At 37.9% G+C, this 14,579-nt stretch overlaps 4 protein-coding genes and 1 long non-coding RNA gene across 7 annotated transcripts; 2 read left to right on the forward strand and 3 right to left on the reverse strand.

Annotated features, from left to right (window-relative positions):
- The first annotated feature begins 907 nt into the window (after window positions 1–907).
- LOC106298315 (chaperone protein dnaJ 8, chloroplastic-like) lies at window positions 908–1,922 on the forward strand. Its single transcript, XM_013734416.1, has 3 exons — window positions 908–1,260; window positions 1,377–1,445; window positions 1,531–1,922. Exons 1-3 carry the CDS (start codon window positions 1,021–1,023, stop codon window positions 1,708–1,710), a joined length of 489 nt encoding a protein of 162 aa, XP_013589870.1. The 5' UTR covers window positions 908–1,020; the 3' UTR covers window positions 1,711–1,922.
- A 155-nt stretch (window positions 1,923–2,077) lies between these two features.
- LOC106299726 lies at window positions 2,078–2,736 on the reverse strand. Its single transcript, XR_001261854.1, has 3 exons — window positions 2,649–2,736; window positions 2,179–2,366; window positions 2,078–2,101 (listed from the first exon to the last, which is right to left on the reverse strand). It is a non-coding gene; the product is annotated as an uncharacterized LOC106299726 (long non-coding RNA).
- Window positions 2,737–3,883: 1,147 nt separating this feature from the next.
- Window positions 3,884–5,714, forward strand: LOC106298563 (magnesium transporter MRS2-10-like). 3 transcript variants are annotated; one of them, XM_013734702.1, is made up of 4 exons: window positions 3,884–3,966; window positions 4,165–5,148; window positions 5,221–5,268; window positions 5,348–5,714. In XM_013734702.1, the coding sequence occupies exons 2-4, from the start codon at window positions 4,189–4,191 to the stop codon at window positions 5,576–5,578; spliced, it is 1,239 nt and encodes a 412-aa protein (XP_013590156.1). In that variant the 5' UTR covers window positions 3,884–3,966; window positions 4,165–4,188; the 3' UTR covers window positions 5,579–5,714. The 3 variants fall into 3 exon arrangements, with proteins under 3 accessions (XP_013590156.1, XP_013590157.1, XP_013590155.1); XM_013734703.1 differs by having other exon boundaries at window positions 3,920–3,966; window positions 4,174–5,148; XM_013734701.1 differs by lacking the exon at window positions 3,884–3,966 and adding an exon at window positions 3,996–4,084 and having other exon boundaries at window positions 4,174–5,148.
- A 75-nt stretch (window positions 5,715–5,789) lies between these two features.
- Window positions 5,790–6,577, reverse strand: LOC106298554. Its single transcript, XM_013734693.1, has 2 exons — window positions 6,366–6,577; window positions 5,790–6,015 (listed from the first exon to the last, which is right to left on the reverse strand). Exons 1-2 carry the CDS (start codon window positions 6,529–6,531, stop codon window positions 5,924–5,926), a joined length of 258 nt encoding a protein of 85 aa, XP_013590147.1. The 5' UTR covers window positions 6,532–6,577; the 3' UTR covers window positions 5,790–5,923.
- Window positions 6,578–6,804: 227 nt separating this feature from the next.
- LOC106299442 (probable N-acetyltransferase HLS1) lies at window positions 6,805–8,995 on the reverse strand. Its single transcript, XM_013735539.1, has 3 exons — window positions 8,691–8,995; window positions 8,414–8,544; window positions 6,805–7,700 (listed from the first exon to the last, which is right to left on the reverse strand). The coding sequence occupies exons 1-3, from the start codon at window positions 8,892–8,894 to the stop codon at window positions 6,848–6,850; spliced, it is 1,188 nt and encodes a 395-aa protein (XP_013590993.1). The 5' UTR covers window positions 8,895–8,995; the 3' UTR covers window positions 6,805–6,847.
- Window positions 8,996–14,579: the final 5,584 nt, after the last annotated feature.

The following is a 14,579-nucleotide window of genomic DNA, read 5'->3' on the forward strand; positions in this document are numbered from 1 at the left end:
TTTTATTAAACATATATCATATATTCAAATATATTGTGTCAATTATTTATGAAGCATTAACAATAATTAATATAATAATTTCTTTTAAACTTAATTTATGTCTATTTTCACAGTTTTAATATGAAATCATTACAAAATTATTACAAATGAATAAATAATTTATTTAAATTTATAACATATAATTTTTAGTCCTAATTTTTTTTTCAAAAAAATCTTATATTTTAATATATATATATACACATATATATACATACATATGGATATACGCTTCCAATACGTACCCGCTTCCTAATTTTTCAAAAAATCTCGCTTCTGCGCTTCCATACGCTTCCGCTTCCGCGTACCCGCTTCCGTTTCCATGTAACATAGGTTTCAATTGGTTGTCGGTTTGCTTTAAGTGGAGGAGATCTCGATTGGTTCGATGCATCTCTCCGGGAAGAAGATCTAGCGTTGAAGAAAGGTGGTGGTTTCGACGGAGGCTCTTCGGTCTTATGAGCTCCGTCGGAACGAGTTTTGCGGCGAGACAGTTCCGGCGATGTTTCCAAGCGGTGACGGTTGAGTGGAGACGGAAGCGATGCGTGTCGCTCCGACGGTCCTGATCATTCCACGTATCCGGTCTCTTCGACGCGTGGACCAGCCGAAGTCGTCGGGTGTCTCGTGGTTTGGGTGTTGGGTCGTTGGCCCATTAACTGTTCTTGGACGGCCTGTGGGCTTGTTGTCTTTTTCGGATTTGTAGTGTATGTGGATTTCGGCCTTGTAATTGGGCTTAGTCCCTTCTCCATTTATATCAACAATTTGGGAAAAAAAAAAAAAAATAGGGTAATGGATAAGGATAAGGACAGTAATAGATGACGAGAAAACTAGTCACCGCTTCTCTCTCGGCTCTATATATTTGTTCCCTGCCTCTACCTCTCTCCCTATCCAGTCCACAAATCCATTTTTTTTAAATTTCACTTTAATCCCTAAAAAAAAAAAGAATTCATATTTGCTATTCTAGAACTCAAATTATTCTCAAGAAAAATGACTATTTCTTTAACGATCGGAGGAAACGGGTTCTCGGGTCTGCCCGGATCTTCGTTCTCCTCAGCTTCTTCATCGCTTCGATTGAAGAACAGCAGACGAAAGAACACGAAGATGCTGAACAGGAAAGGAGTCGTCTGTTCTTCGTCTTCTGTAATGGATCCGTACAAGACCCTCAGGATCCGACCAGATTCATCTGAATACGAGGTCAAGCAAGCTTTCAGACAACTCGCCAAAAAGGTTTGACCTTTTTATACCTTAGCTCAATCGTTTAGATCTGTTAAAAGATTCGATTTTTCATCGATTTGGTTATCTGGGTTTCTCAAAGTTGTCATCTTTCTGATCTGTTGTTGCAGTATCATCCAGATGTTTGTAGAGGAAGCAACTGTGGAGTGCAGTTTCAGACAATCAACGAAGCTTACGATGTAAGTGTCTTGTCTTTACGCAAACATTCGGTTTAAAAAAGCCAAGTCATTGTGTATTGATGATCTTTGTTTTGTCTTTTTGAAGATTGTGTTGAAGCAAATTAAGAATCAGATGGAGGGAGCAGAGGAGTTTCAGCCATTCGATGTCTATGAAGAGGGATTCAACGGAATGAATGATCCAGATTGCGACACGTGGGAGGAATGGATGGGGTGGGAAGGTGCAGGAACCAGAGACTACTCCTCTCACGTGAATCCTTACGCTTGAAGAAGCGACGACGACGACTTCGTAATGATTCGAATGCACATAAATAACAACAGAGAGAGACTATAAGATCAATGTAAATAGTTGAAAATTGTCTCTTGAATGGCTCTTAAATGTAAATAAAGTCATTTCTATGTTACGTGAACTCTCAAAATATTCACGGATAAGCTTTAAAGCTTTCGTGAATTTGGATCTAATGATAATTAATTTGGATTCGAAGTTTATTTTTGACCTTTTGAAACCGTCAAGGGTCAAGTTCTACGACCAAGTGTAGACAACATGATCAATCTTTTCAACTTTGTAATAAAGAAACCTAAACATCTGAAAAGAACTTTATTAAAAAAAAATTGAAATGCAGAATCTTTAATTCATGGAGAATGCTCCGCTGCAGTACCTGAAGAGACACATTCACAAAGATGAGAATCTTGTAATTTTTGGACTAGTATGTAGAATAGGTGGATATTTGCGCACCATTTTAAAAAGTCTGTGATGAATGGATACAAATGTGATCGGATAAGCACTCCACTTGGTTCTTTATCCAGCAATGATGGCCTAATTGATCCGTGAAACATAACAAAGAGGGAATGAACTTCCTTCTGCATGCAATGCATCAATCCTCCATATGGCTGGCTTCAATCTCCTTATTTTTTCTCTACTATCTACCAAAGTTTAGATCAAGTTGGTTCTCCTTAAGCATGTGGAATGCTATATAACAAGTAAAAAGAGTTGAGAATGATGTACCATGACCATCCATACATCGGGCTCTACCTCAGAAAAGATGAGAATGTCTCTCTGCTTCTATTACCTCACAAGCTGCCTCCGGGGAGAAAAGAGTCTGCACTTATTATTCCAATAAACCGGAAAAATATTCAGATTCAATATGAACATGATCCGCAAAGAGACAAACCAATGAATCCGTGAGAAAATATCTAGAAGCTGACCTCGTGAATGTGATAAGCCCTTCGCTGAGACAACAACGGATAGCTGACTGGAGAAGGTTAAATCAGGAGGATAGAATAACAAGACCTTGTCGAGCTCCCGACCTTCGTTTTGGCCTCTCCTCAAATCAAACACGCAAAGTTGAAGGCTTTTCACCACCAGAGTTCATAGACACGCCATCCCTATAGCTTCTTCTAAGAGCTCATAAAAATCCTTAAAAGCCCAAAACAAAAGTAAGTATCAGAAATCAGACAATACCACAACTCTGTGTCTGAACAAAAAATCATACAATTAAGGGTTAGTTTGGCATCGTCAACTCAGCAGATACGTAATGCAAAATGATCACCAGAAAACTCATAACTCGAGAAAGGAGAAAAAAATACGTTTTTTTAGTGTTATGATGATCATCGGAAAGATAGGTAAATTGTCGAAAGATATACAAAAATCGCATAACTAATTTAAAATTATATGAAAAAGAAAATGAAATTGATGGTCACCTTTAGGATGATCGGAACTCTTTTATCGGGAAACGGTACGGAACGAGAGAACGTTCGGTTTTAGAAGTGGGTTTAAGCAAAGACGTCTTATTAATGGTCGGAAGAGCGTTTTGTCGGTTACAAAGAAAAAGAAATGCGTGAAAGGAAAGGTACCGGAGCCTCGAAGGCTTTGCCGGAGAGATACAACAAGGCGAGTTAACAAAGGTAAAACTCTAATCTAGCCGCCCAGTGAGTATCAGTGATTTCGGATCCTTTTCTCGTTGCATTTCCTTCCTTTTATATAGTTGACTTCGTGCACTCCCGTGACCTAGTTTGCATCGTCTTCGTGGGCTTCTAACTCGTTGGACCGAGAAATCCATGCTATCTCGAGTGGCCGTTAAGTCGGGGACGGCGCGTTTTGAGCTATCATACTGAGCCACCGTTTCGTCCTGAGTGGGCTGGGCCGTCTGTTCTTCGGGTCTTGAGGGATGCCGAATTCACCCTCTACAGGAACTCCAATTATCGCAATAGTTCAATGTCCAGAACGAGAATCACAAACAGAGAATTAAGAAAGAAGAAGGTAGAGAAGATCTTCATACGTCGTCCATCCGTCATCATTTTATTATCTACCGAACTTTTTGAGCGGTTAATATTCGGTTTAATGTTAGTTAACTCTTAAACCGGTACATTTAAGTATAAACCGAATTAAACTAGTTAAGAATCGGTTTGCAATTCGGTTTTAAACCTCCACAAGCTTTGCGTTTGCTTCTTCGCCTTCACTCAAGCTAAGGATCCAACGAAGGCAATCCTCGATTCTAGTCTCCCGTCGCGTGAACTTTTATACGTAAGTGATGTGGATTCTCATGTACAATTTGAGAACCTTTTTTCGGTGATCTTTTCTCTGTTTTTTGATCATTGGGTCCCAATCACTCGATGACTTGTACGTTTGTATGATCGAAAAGGTTTTAACTTTGAATCGTCTTCTTAGTTTTCGATATTTGATCAAGTTTCATCCTTTGCATGCACTTACTCGGTTTTGTAGTATCTCTAGATTGATTGTCAAACAATGTCTGATCTCAAAGATCGTCTGCTTCCACCACGACCTGATGCGTCCATAAGCCTCAGAGGAGATTCATTTTCTCGCCCTTCTTCCTCAGGGAGACAGCCTCTCCTCGGACTTGATGTCTCAGGTCTCAAGAAGCGTGGACAAGGTCTCAAGTCATGGATCCGCGTTGACGCTTTTGCTGATACTCAAGTCATCGAGGTTGATAAGTTCTCAATGATGCGTAGATGCGACTTGCCTGCACGTGACTTGCGCCTGCTTGATCCTTTGTTCGTGTATCCCTCCACTATCCTGGGACGAGAGAGGGCTATTGTTGTTAACTTGGAGCAGATCCGTTGTATTATTACTGCGGATGAGGTTTTGCTATTGAATTCTTTAGATGACTATGTCCTTGGCTATGTGGTTGAGCTCCAGCAGAGACTAAAGGCAAGTTCTGTAGGCGACACGTCCCCTGATTACTTGCCTTTCGAGTTCAGGGCCCTTGAGGTCGCCCTCGAAGCTGCTTGTACCTTCCTTGATGCTCAGGCCTCAGAGTTGGAGATTGAGGCGTATCCATTATTGGATGAGCTCACCTCAAAGATCAGTACTGTGAACTTGGAGCGTGTGAGGAGACTGAAGAGCAGGCTTGTGGCGTTGACGAGAAGAGTTCAGAAGGTGAGGGATGAGATTGAGCAGCTGATGGACGATGATGGGGACATGGCGGAGATGTATTTAACAGAGAAGAAGAAGAGGATGGAAGGTTCTTTGTCTTTACCAAATGATGGTGTCTCTTTCTCTGCGCCGGTGTCTCCTGTTTCCTCTCCTCCTAGCTCCCGGAGACTTGAGAAAAGCTTGAGCTTTGCAAGGAGCAGGCACGACAGTGCGAAAAGCTCAGAAAGCGAAAATGAGAATATAGAGGAGCTAGAGATGCTGCTGGAAGCGTACTTTGTTGTCATTGATAGCACTCTCAACAAGCTAACCTCGGTAACATCTAAACACCACTCCTTTGTGTTATTAACAGGTTTAATCCTCTGTTTTTCTTTTTTTACAACTCAGTTAAAGGAGTACATTGATGATACTGAAGACTTCATCAACATTCAATTGGTATGTATACCTTTTAAATCTTGATCATATACTTTGTATCTTTATTTTTTGCTTTAGAATCTATGGTGTTTGCTTGCAGGATAACGTGAGGAATCAGCTGATACAGTTTGAGCTGCTGCTTACTACTGCGACGTTTGTGGTGGCCATCTTTGGGGTTGTGGCAGGGATCTTTGGGATGAATTTTGAGATAGATTTGTTTGAAGAGCCAGGTGTTTTCAAATGGGTTTTGACCATTACTGGAGTCTGTGGCGTTCTTGTATTTTTGGCGTTCCTCTGGTTCTACAAACGTAGAAGGCTCATGCCTCTGTGAGGACATAAGTGGTGGCCAGACAAGTAGGAGATTGCTATTAGTACTGTCTATGTTTGCTTTTATTAATCATCTGTGACCTTCACAAGATGGAAACAGTGTGTTCTAGATGAAATATTATGAGAATGAAGCTTTTAACTAGGAGGAATTCTTTATCCTTTTCATTGTTTTGTGTTTGAGCAAACTTTTACTTATTTCATACAGAAACTAAAGTACATGTGAATGAAACGTATCTGAACTCTAAAACAAGGCATCACTGAGATATGTTCAACCAGGACACATATATCTAACTAGAGTTTACAAAAAGGTCTCCAAGTGGGGTAGTGAGGAAAAATGGATTGGAGAGAACTACTTGTCAGAGGATGAAGATGAAGAGAGACGTGCTTTACGAGCTTTATCAGCCTTTTCCATGTAATCTTGGTGCGACCGATGCTTTGATCCTAAAACAAACGAGAAATTTAACAAGGGTCAAGTCTAAACATTAGCTCAATGAAGGAAGAAACCAAAAGTCACATACATAAAACCAAATATGATAAATTGATTGAGATGTAACAAAAACTCATCATTCCTCAGTAATCATCAAACTTAATTTGTTCAGTCAATCTATCAATCAAAATTTAATTTAGGAATCCTAAGCTTATGCTATTACTTCATTGAATTACAAATCTAACAGCTTATATCTAACTATCAATATCAAAATGAAACATTTTTAAATAAAAATCTAGACTTTCCTTGTAAAAACTAGCTTGTTAACACAAAGAAGTTGAATTGGGTTCTAAAAGAACGGGACCTTGATTCATGAGATACCAAGGGATGCCGAAGATGATGGTGATGATCCCGATCCCTGCCAAAACGTGTTTCTTTTCTCCACTGTAGACATAGTGCTCCATCTTCGCCCTGAATCCTCCTCCTCCTCCCATGTTTGAAGCTCCGTTGCTCTTGGTCTCATTTCCCATCTCGGTCGGTCCGACAACGTCGCCGTGTCAGGTTTCTCTTCTAAGGTTTTACGACCATCTTGAATGGGCTTTTTATTTAGTTAGGCCCATTACCATAACTTTTATTTACAACAAAGTTAAATGGTTTCCCACCATCATTGTCCTAAGTTAAAGAATCTCCAAGTGTTTATAATATTCTTTTGATATAGAGGAGCTGATCTAAATCAGATTTTTTTTTCTTATACTTACAAAACCTCAGGACATAGTCTTAACTGTAGAATGTCACATGAAGTTTTTTTTTAATCATTTCTATGTACAATCCTCTTGCCAGTATTCATTAGATATCACGAGGATCAACAAAAATCACGTTGGAAGAAGAAGATTTTGAGCTACTCCAATCAGACAGTTCAGGTTCATCAGAGAGTTTCTTGAGGCACCAAAGGTCTTGAGCCCACGAAAGCCGTTTCCAATGAGGAACAGCCGAAGCCACCGGGTCCAAAGGACTAATCTCCGTCGCAACAGCTCCACATCCTTCGTCGTGTCTCCCAATGTTATGAACAAAATAGCATAAACTTTTCATGAGGCGTGGACCGTCATTGCCTTCCATGTGCATTCCGTACATGAAATAAACCCAAAACTTGTCGAACACGTTAGGAAACGAGGGTAGTTTCATCCACGGCATGCAAGAATCAAGTAATCTCGAACCGGAGCAGCACGCGTGAGTTAACCGGGAAACGCCTTTCATTTGCAGCCTGAATACATCTTTGGTGCTCCATACACTTAATATCGCATAATCCGTTGGGAAATCGCGGTCTAAGCGGTTAGATTTGTGACCGTGTTCTTCTTTTGGGAACGCTATAAACGTTCCTAAGCTGTTGCGGCTGGTTAATATTGCGTCGATGTCACTAGGAAAGAACTCTGAGTCTTTGAAAACCCCGGTGTAGATTGATTCAGCGGTTTTGGTGGTTAACCGGAGGATTGTGATATCTGAACAAATTGGTTTGGAATGGGCGTGAACCGGTTGAACCAGCATTGTCGGTGTACGGAACTTGATGTAGGCACATTTCTTGGTGAACAAGTTAATGGAAGACTCGTTGGTACAATCAGTGGCCATGTACGAGTAAGTTGCGCCTTGTTGTTTAAACCATTCTTCAAGTGTTTGCACCAGTTTTGTTCCTATGCCTAAGTTCCTGCTCGAGTAATCATATTCATTTCTGTATATATTAGTGCGTGGTGTATCATATATGCTTTATCAGTTAAATAAAGTGATATAATTTATATGGAGATTAATTAAATGAGAGGTAGAATCAACTAGGGTGGATACAAGTGTCACCAAAGGGGCAACTTCTTTCTTTTGGATACATAACTTAATTTGGAATCTATCATCAACTTTACGTTTAATCTTTGTTTATTATGTGGAATTGAATTCGAAATTCAAGAAAGCAAAACATACATTCTCACTCACACATCACACATACATAGCATGTAACTTAAAAATTTAGAATTGATTTTAGGCTAAGTGGATTTATATACAAGATTCTTGTATGACTTGGGAGTTTTTGTTTCGAAGTTAATAATTATATAAAATACTTAAATAAGTGCCTTGTGTAGAGGCGTGTATCCATAAAACCGTTACGTATATGTTCATTCTTTACAGAAAAATAAAAGAAAACAACGATTTCAAGAAAACAAATAGTAACGAAAAGAACTTGTGAACAAATGTGTCTTTGTCAGTTTTATGATCATTAGATAACGGTAGTTGCATGATTACTGTTGAAATACATGAGAGGATAAAAACACATTAAAAAGATTTTTCTTTTAACAAAATAGTTGATTTTAGTGTCATCTTCTAAAATTCACATTAGTCATTAATAACTAAAAGCAGAAAAGAAAAAGAAAGTACCGATGGGAAGGTGAAACTCTAAGACCAAGAACATAAGCGAGTTTGACATAGATTGAGTTTCCTCTAGTCACGGTTTTAACGCATCCTCTCACAACTCCCACCATCTTCCTTCCTTCTCCATACTCTGCAACCTACAAACCAATAATTTTGATATAAGAAAATTTGCAGTTATAGAATCGTACCTAATGTCAACCCGTAACCCACCTAGACATGATCATATAGTACTTGTGTTGTGTAATATTTTTTGATATGTTGAAGAGGTCAAAATATGATTTACCAGCATAGTATGGCAGGGAAAGTGACGGACGCGACGAACCGGATCTCCTAATAAATCAGAGACCATTAACGGTTTGCCAGGCGGTCCGGTCTCATCACATTCACGTTCCATCTCCTCCACGTCACGCTTGTCGGTTTCTTCATCGTATTCTCTCACCACCACCACCGCAGCCGCAGCTACCTCCGCCGCTATTTTACTCGACATTTATGCGTTTTCCCGTGTTAAGACAAAAAACATTCAAGTGGTGATGTCTTTTTATTTATTTTTGGATATATATGTGTTTATTTTTCTTTTGTTGGAGAGGGATTTTCTTGATTTATTGGTGGTTATAAGTTGGAGTCATGTCGTGATGTCATGTATATATAGAGAGATAGAGACTACGAGGCAGATTTATAAAGGTTACCGGAACCTTTTTATTATTTAAAAACGTTGTTACACAAATTAAATTATGCATGCAACGATAGTCATGCCATTTTTTCTTTTAAGAATTATCACATTAATTAATGCTTTTTTTTGTAACTCACATTACTTAATTGCTTTACGTAAAATAGTCTGTTCATGCAGTTTCTGGTTTGTCAAATCCATTTTTAATTAGTTATTGTGTCATCGGAAATAAGACATGAAATCTGATGATCGATAGACAAATTAAAAAAAGTTATAACAGCTAATCAAATAATTTCGATATTATTGAGCTGATTTTATATTGTTATAAATATAATTAAACACGACAGGCGACATGATAGATGTAAAATTCTGGTATCTGATTAAAGTATTAATCAGATGTGAATGCTCAAATGATTAAGATAGACGACTAAAGTCGTACCATTAATATATGAAGCTTAGAGGGAAAAATTAATGAAGTAAAGTTAACCAAGGCATATGTAAGTTAGTGCAGAGGGCGGCGGTTCTTTACGCTAAACAAGTGTCATTATTCAGTGATATTATAGTACACAGATATAGCATAAGAGTTAACTAGACTTGATTAAGACCACGTATGTATATTATTGGTATATTTTTACTAGATCTTATTTCTGAAAACAATTTACTAGTATTAATTGGTATCATATATAGATGGTAAGACTGATTAGATGATAGTATATATACAGAGTTAAGTATTGAGATGACATAACACATGAAAAACTACTTTATCTGATTGATAAAATGTCAAATTTTTAGAAATGGACAAATGTCAGGTTCAAATAATCGAGAACATGAATGTGCTTAATATTGGTGAATGCCTATAATAATGGATATGAAATCAGAACATCATTTGACAACGACAAAACGAGAAATAGAAAACATCGTATAAACCAAGGAGACAAATAGAAAATGACAACAACAATTAGACATATATTAATATTATTTTTAACAAAAACATATTGCATATATATCTGATTTCTTTTTCGGGCAATTTGTTGTTCTCCTGGATTTTTTGTCGTACGTTGGCTCTCTCTCATTGGCTAGTGATCTCTGTTAGATTGTGTTTGTCTCTCTTTTGATGTAAATATCAACGAACGACGTGGTGTGAATATGTGATAAAACACTTCACACCTAATCCAACATCCAAACGATAAGGACAGAACTTAGGTTCACCCCAGCATCAATCAAATTTCCACATAGATTATTAATTAAAAAATATTAAATTAAACAAAAAATAGCTATAAAAAATAAAAAATACTAATTTTAACGATGCTAACGCTTCCACATAAACTGCTAACGCTTCCACATAAACCCTAAACCCTAAATCTTAAATTCAAAACCCTATACCCTAAATTATAAACCCAAGTCCAAAGCCCTAAACCCAAACCCTATACCCTAAACCCTAATCCTAAATCCTAAACCCTAATCCTAGACCCTAAACCTAAACCCTATATCCTTATACCCTAATCCTAGACCCTAAACCCAAACCCTATACCCTAAACCCTAATCCTAGACCTTATATCCAAATTATATATTTTAAACCAAAAAAATAGACTATAAACCTAAACCCTATACCCTAAACCCAAGTCTTAGACCCTAAACCTAAACCTTAACCCAAACCCTATAGCATCTAAGTTTGGGGTTTGGATTTAGGGTTTACCGTTTGGGTTTTAGGTCTAGGATTTGGATTTAGGGTATAGGTTTTGGATTTGGGTTTAAGGTTTACCGTTTGGACTTATGGTTAAAGTTTTGGGTTTAGGGTATATAATTTGGGTTTAAGGTTTACGGTTTGGGTTTAGGGTCTAGGACTTGAGTTTAAGGTATAGAGTTTAGGTTTATAGTCTAGTTTTTGGGTTTATGGTATATAATTTGGGTTTAGGATCTATGATTAGGGTTTAGGGTTTAGGGTATAGGGTTTGGGTTTAGGGGTTTGGATTTGGGTTTAGAATTTAGGGTATGGGGTTTTGAATTTAAGATTTAGGGTTTAGGGTTTAGGGTTTACGTGGAAGCGTTAGCGTCGTTAAAATTAAAATTTTTATTTTTTGTAGCTATTTTTTATTTAATTTAATATTTTTTAATTAATAATCTATGTGGAAATTTGATTGGTGCTAAAGAGTGGGGTGAATTTAAAGGTTCACCCTAGGGGGTGAACCTAAGTTCAGTCCAAACGATAACTACCATTCTACCATAAACTTTTATGTTACACATATTTAGATAACTAGCGCATTCTGTGTTGTAAATAACTATATGCAATAAAGAGAAAAGATTATTTGATTCTACAGTTTACGTACCTTTTGTGATGAAAAATAGGTCCAAATCTTTCAGATATTAATCCGAGAGTCGTAATTCAAATATGTTATGTAACGAGCTATAAATTAAATTATCGTTCCTTGGTTTTCTGATTAGTTCAAAGAATGAAAGCTAGCTAAGTTTATTTATTTATTTAATTTTACCCCTTTTTTTGCTAAATGTAGCTAAGTTTATTCCTAACTTTATTAATAGAACAAATTCTAATTCACTCTCCATATGTAGGATAAACCATACTATATTATATGAGTTAGTATCATATCTTAAATAAAATAAATAATTTAACTAGGTGGTTAATGATTTCCTACAGTAGGCGGAAATGATTTGTGATAACTTTTAGTTATGTAGTTAGTGAAAAAGGTGGAACTTCTCGTTCATTCTTTTTTTTTCTTTGTTATTTTTAAAACATTATATTTTTGTTACAGTTTTTACAGAATATCTTACGATAAGTAGTAACCAAAAAATCATCGGAGCTTGCAAATATATCTACTCAGGTCGAGATTATTTATATTCGAAAGAAAATAAATGAATTTATTAATGATTTATATTCATTATGTGGTAATTAAGCGGAAAGAATAATACATATAAATTCTTAGGCTTTATATATACTTGTCTCCTTTGTTTCACATTATTTCATGTCTTATAAATCAATTAGTGAAAATTATCGAGGCCCATTAGTTAGAACGTAAAATAGGTCACTCTTTGGAGGTGTTATTGGTTTATATATTTTGATTGATTTAGAAATCTATATAGTATTTATAAATCCAAGTAAAATATGCAAATCCGGAGGTTTTTCTCGGATTTGTATCTTTGTATTTTTAAGTAAAAATCCAAACAAATCCATTCAAATCCATTATAAAATCAAATATATTAGTAAATCCGTACGATTGAATAACACTTGATTTGATACAGTATTTATGAATCATTAAACCAATGACACATGATTTTAATACAGATTTAAAAATCATAGAACCAATAACACTAGATTTAATTCAGATTTTCAAATCCATTAAAATACAACAAACAATAACCCCTACTTTGTCTCTCGTAAAGTTTTGATAGGCCAGATCGTTGCTGTGTCTTACTCTTATTACATCAACTGGTAAGTAAAGTTGTAGCGTGTTTTCTTTAAAAAGGTGACATCTTTGCAGGGTATATTGTTAGAGATGGTTATGGTTCGGGTTAAGTATGTACCGGTTATGGGTTAGTAGATAACGTTACTTGGGGGTATAATCGTATAAGTCATTATTGTTATGAGATAAGTACGAAGTAGATATTGGATGAGACGAGATCTTGTGTGTTGAGATTATCTTGTAACAAGTATATATGTATGACTTACGTGATGAATAGGACTGAGAACATTCTCAATACTTTCTTCCTTAGTTTACATATATCAATTGTTAGGTGAAGCTGGAATACATTAAGGAGTATGATCCGGGAAGATTGAACAAACCTTGGGTTACAGAGTTCCATTTGGAGTCATCAAAGATTCACAGCATGTTGGGAGTCCGTAACAACCCGTTCCGCAGACCTAGGGTCGGTGCCCTGTATGGCTGTGAGCCTAGGTCCGCGGGACGAATTGTCACTTAATATCATGTTTTTCTTGGGTTCCATTCCAATACAAATAACTATGAAAAATGTGTAAGTTTAGGAAACTCCGTGGAGAGTATTATCATTGACGTGAGAATATATATACAATACATTAGATGGTTCTAGAGAGTATCTAAGTGTATCACAAAGATATTTACATATCTAATTATATCTAACTGTATATTCTCTAACACTCCCCCGCAGTTTTAGCGTCAGATGATCGGACGGTGAGACTGTTTCTGAAGTCCAAGAAGAGTGGAGAGGGGAGACCTTTTGTGAAAATATCAGCGAACTGTTGAGCAGAGGGGACATGGAGAACTTTAAAATGACCCATTTGACCCTTTTCGCGTACGAAGTGTATATCGATCTCCACATGTTTAGTTCGTTGATGTTGAACCGGGTTGGAGGAGAGATATATGGCACTGACATTGTCGCAGTAGACTATTGTGGTCCGGGAGATATGTATCTTCATTTCCAACAAAAGGTTGCGCAACCACGTAGCTTCGGACACTGCATTAGCAACGCCTCGATACTCAGCTTCAGCGCTGGACCGGGAGATTGTTTGCTGTCGTTTTGACGACCAGGCGACAAGGTTCTCACCGAGGAAGACGCAATAACCGGAGGTGGAGTGACGAGTGGAGGGACAACCTGCCCAATCAGCATCAGAGTAAGCCGTGATGGAGAGAGACTGAGAGCGTGTCATCTTGATGCCGTATGAGATAGTTCCTTTGACGTATCACATGATTCTTTTGAGTGCATGAAAGTGAGCTTCTCGTGGATCATGCATGAAGAGGCAGACCTGTTGAACCGCAAAGGCGATGTCAGGACGAGTGAATGTCAAGTACTGGAGTGCACCTGCGAGGCTCCGATAAAGAGTGGGATTAGAGACCGGTTTGCTGCCATCAGCGGAGAGCTTTTGTTTGGTGTCAACTGGAGTGAGACAGAGATTGCAGTTGGCCATGTTTGCACGGTGTATAATGTCAGCTGCATAATTTTGTTGATGTAGCATAAGGCCGTTAGAGTCTCTCTTGAGTGTAATGCCGAGGAAGTGATGTATATGACCTTGATCGGACATTTAAAACTCGGAGCTGAGACACTTGATAAGGTGTTGCAAGAGACTGGTAGATGAGGCAGTAAGAATGATATCATCTACGTATAGAAGCAAGTAGGCAAGGTCTGAGCCAGAGCAGAGTACGAACAATGAGTTGTCGGAGGTGCTCTGACGGAAACCAAGACGTCTGGCGTATGAGGCAAAGCGTGTGTTCCACGTTCGAGGCACATGCTGGAGTCCGTAGAGAGAGTGCTTCAAGAGGCAGACATGGTTCGGTTTACTCTTGTCGACGAAGCTGGGTGGTTGGTGCATGTATATCGTCTCTTGAAGATCACCATTTAGGAATGCGTTTTTGACGTCGAGTTGATGAAGTGGCCAACCGCGTACGAGAGCAACGTGGAGAACTGTGCGGATTGTTGCAGGTTTGACAAGAAGGCTGAACGTCTCATCACAGTCTATGCCCGGTTGCTGTGACTTGCCATTGGCTACGAGACGAGACTTGTGGCATTTGAGGCTTCCAT

This window comes from Brassica oleracea, chromosome C6 (genome assembly GCF_000695525.1).
Source record: "Brassica oleracea var. oleracea cultivar TO1000 chromosome C6, BOL, whole genome shotgun sequence".
NCBI classification, from domain to species: Eukaryota; Viridiplantae; Streptophyta; class Magnoliopsida; order Brassicales; family Brassicaceae; genus Brassica; species Brassica oleracea.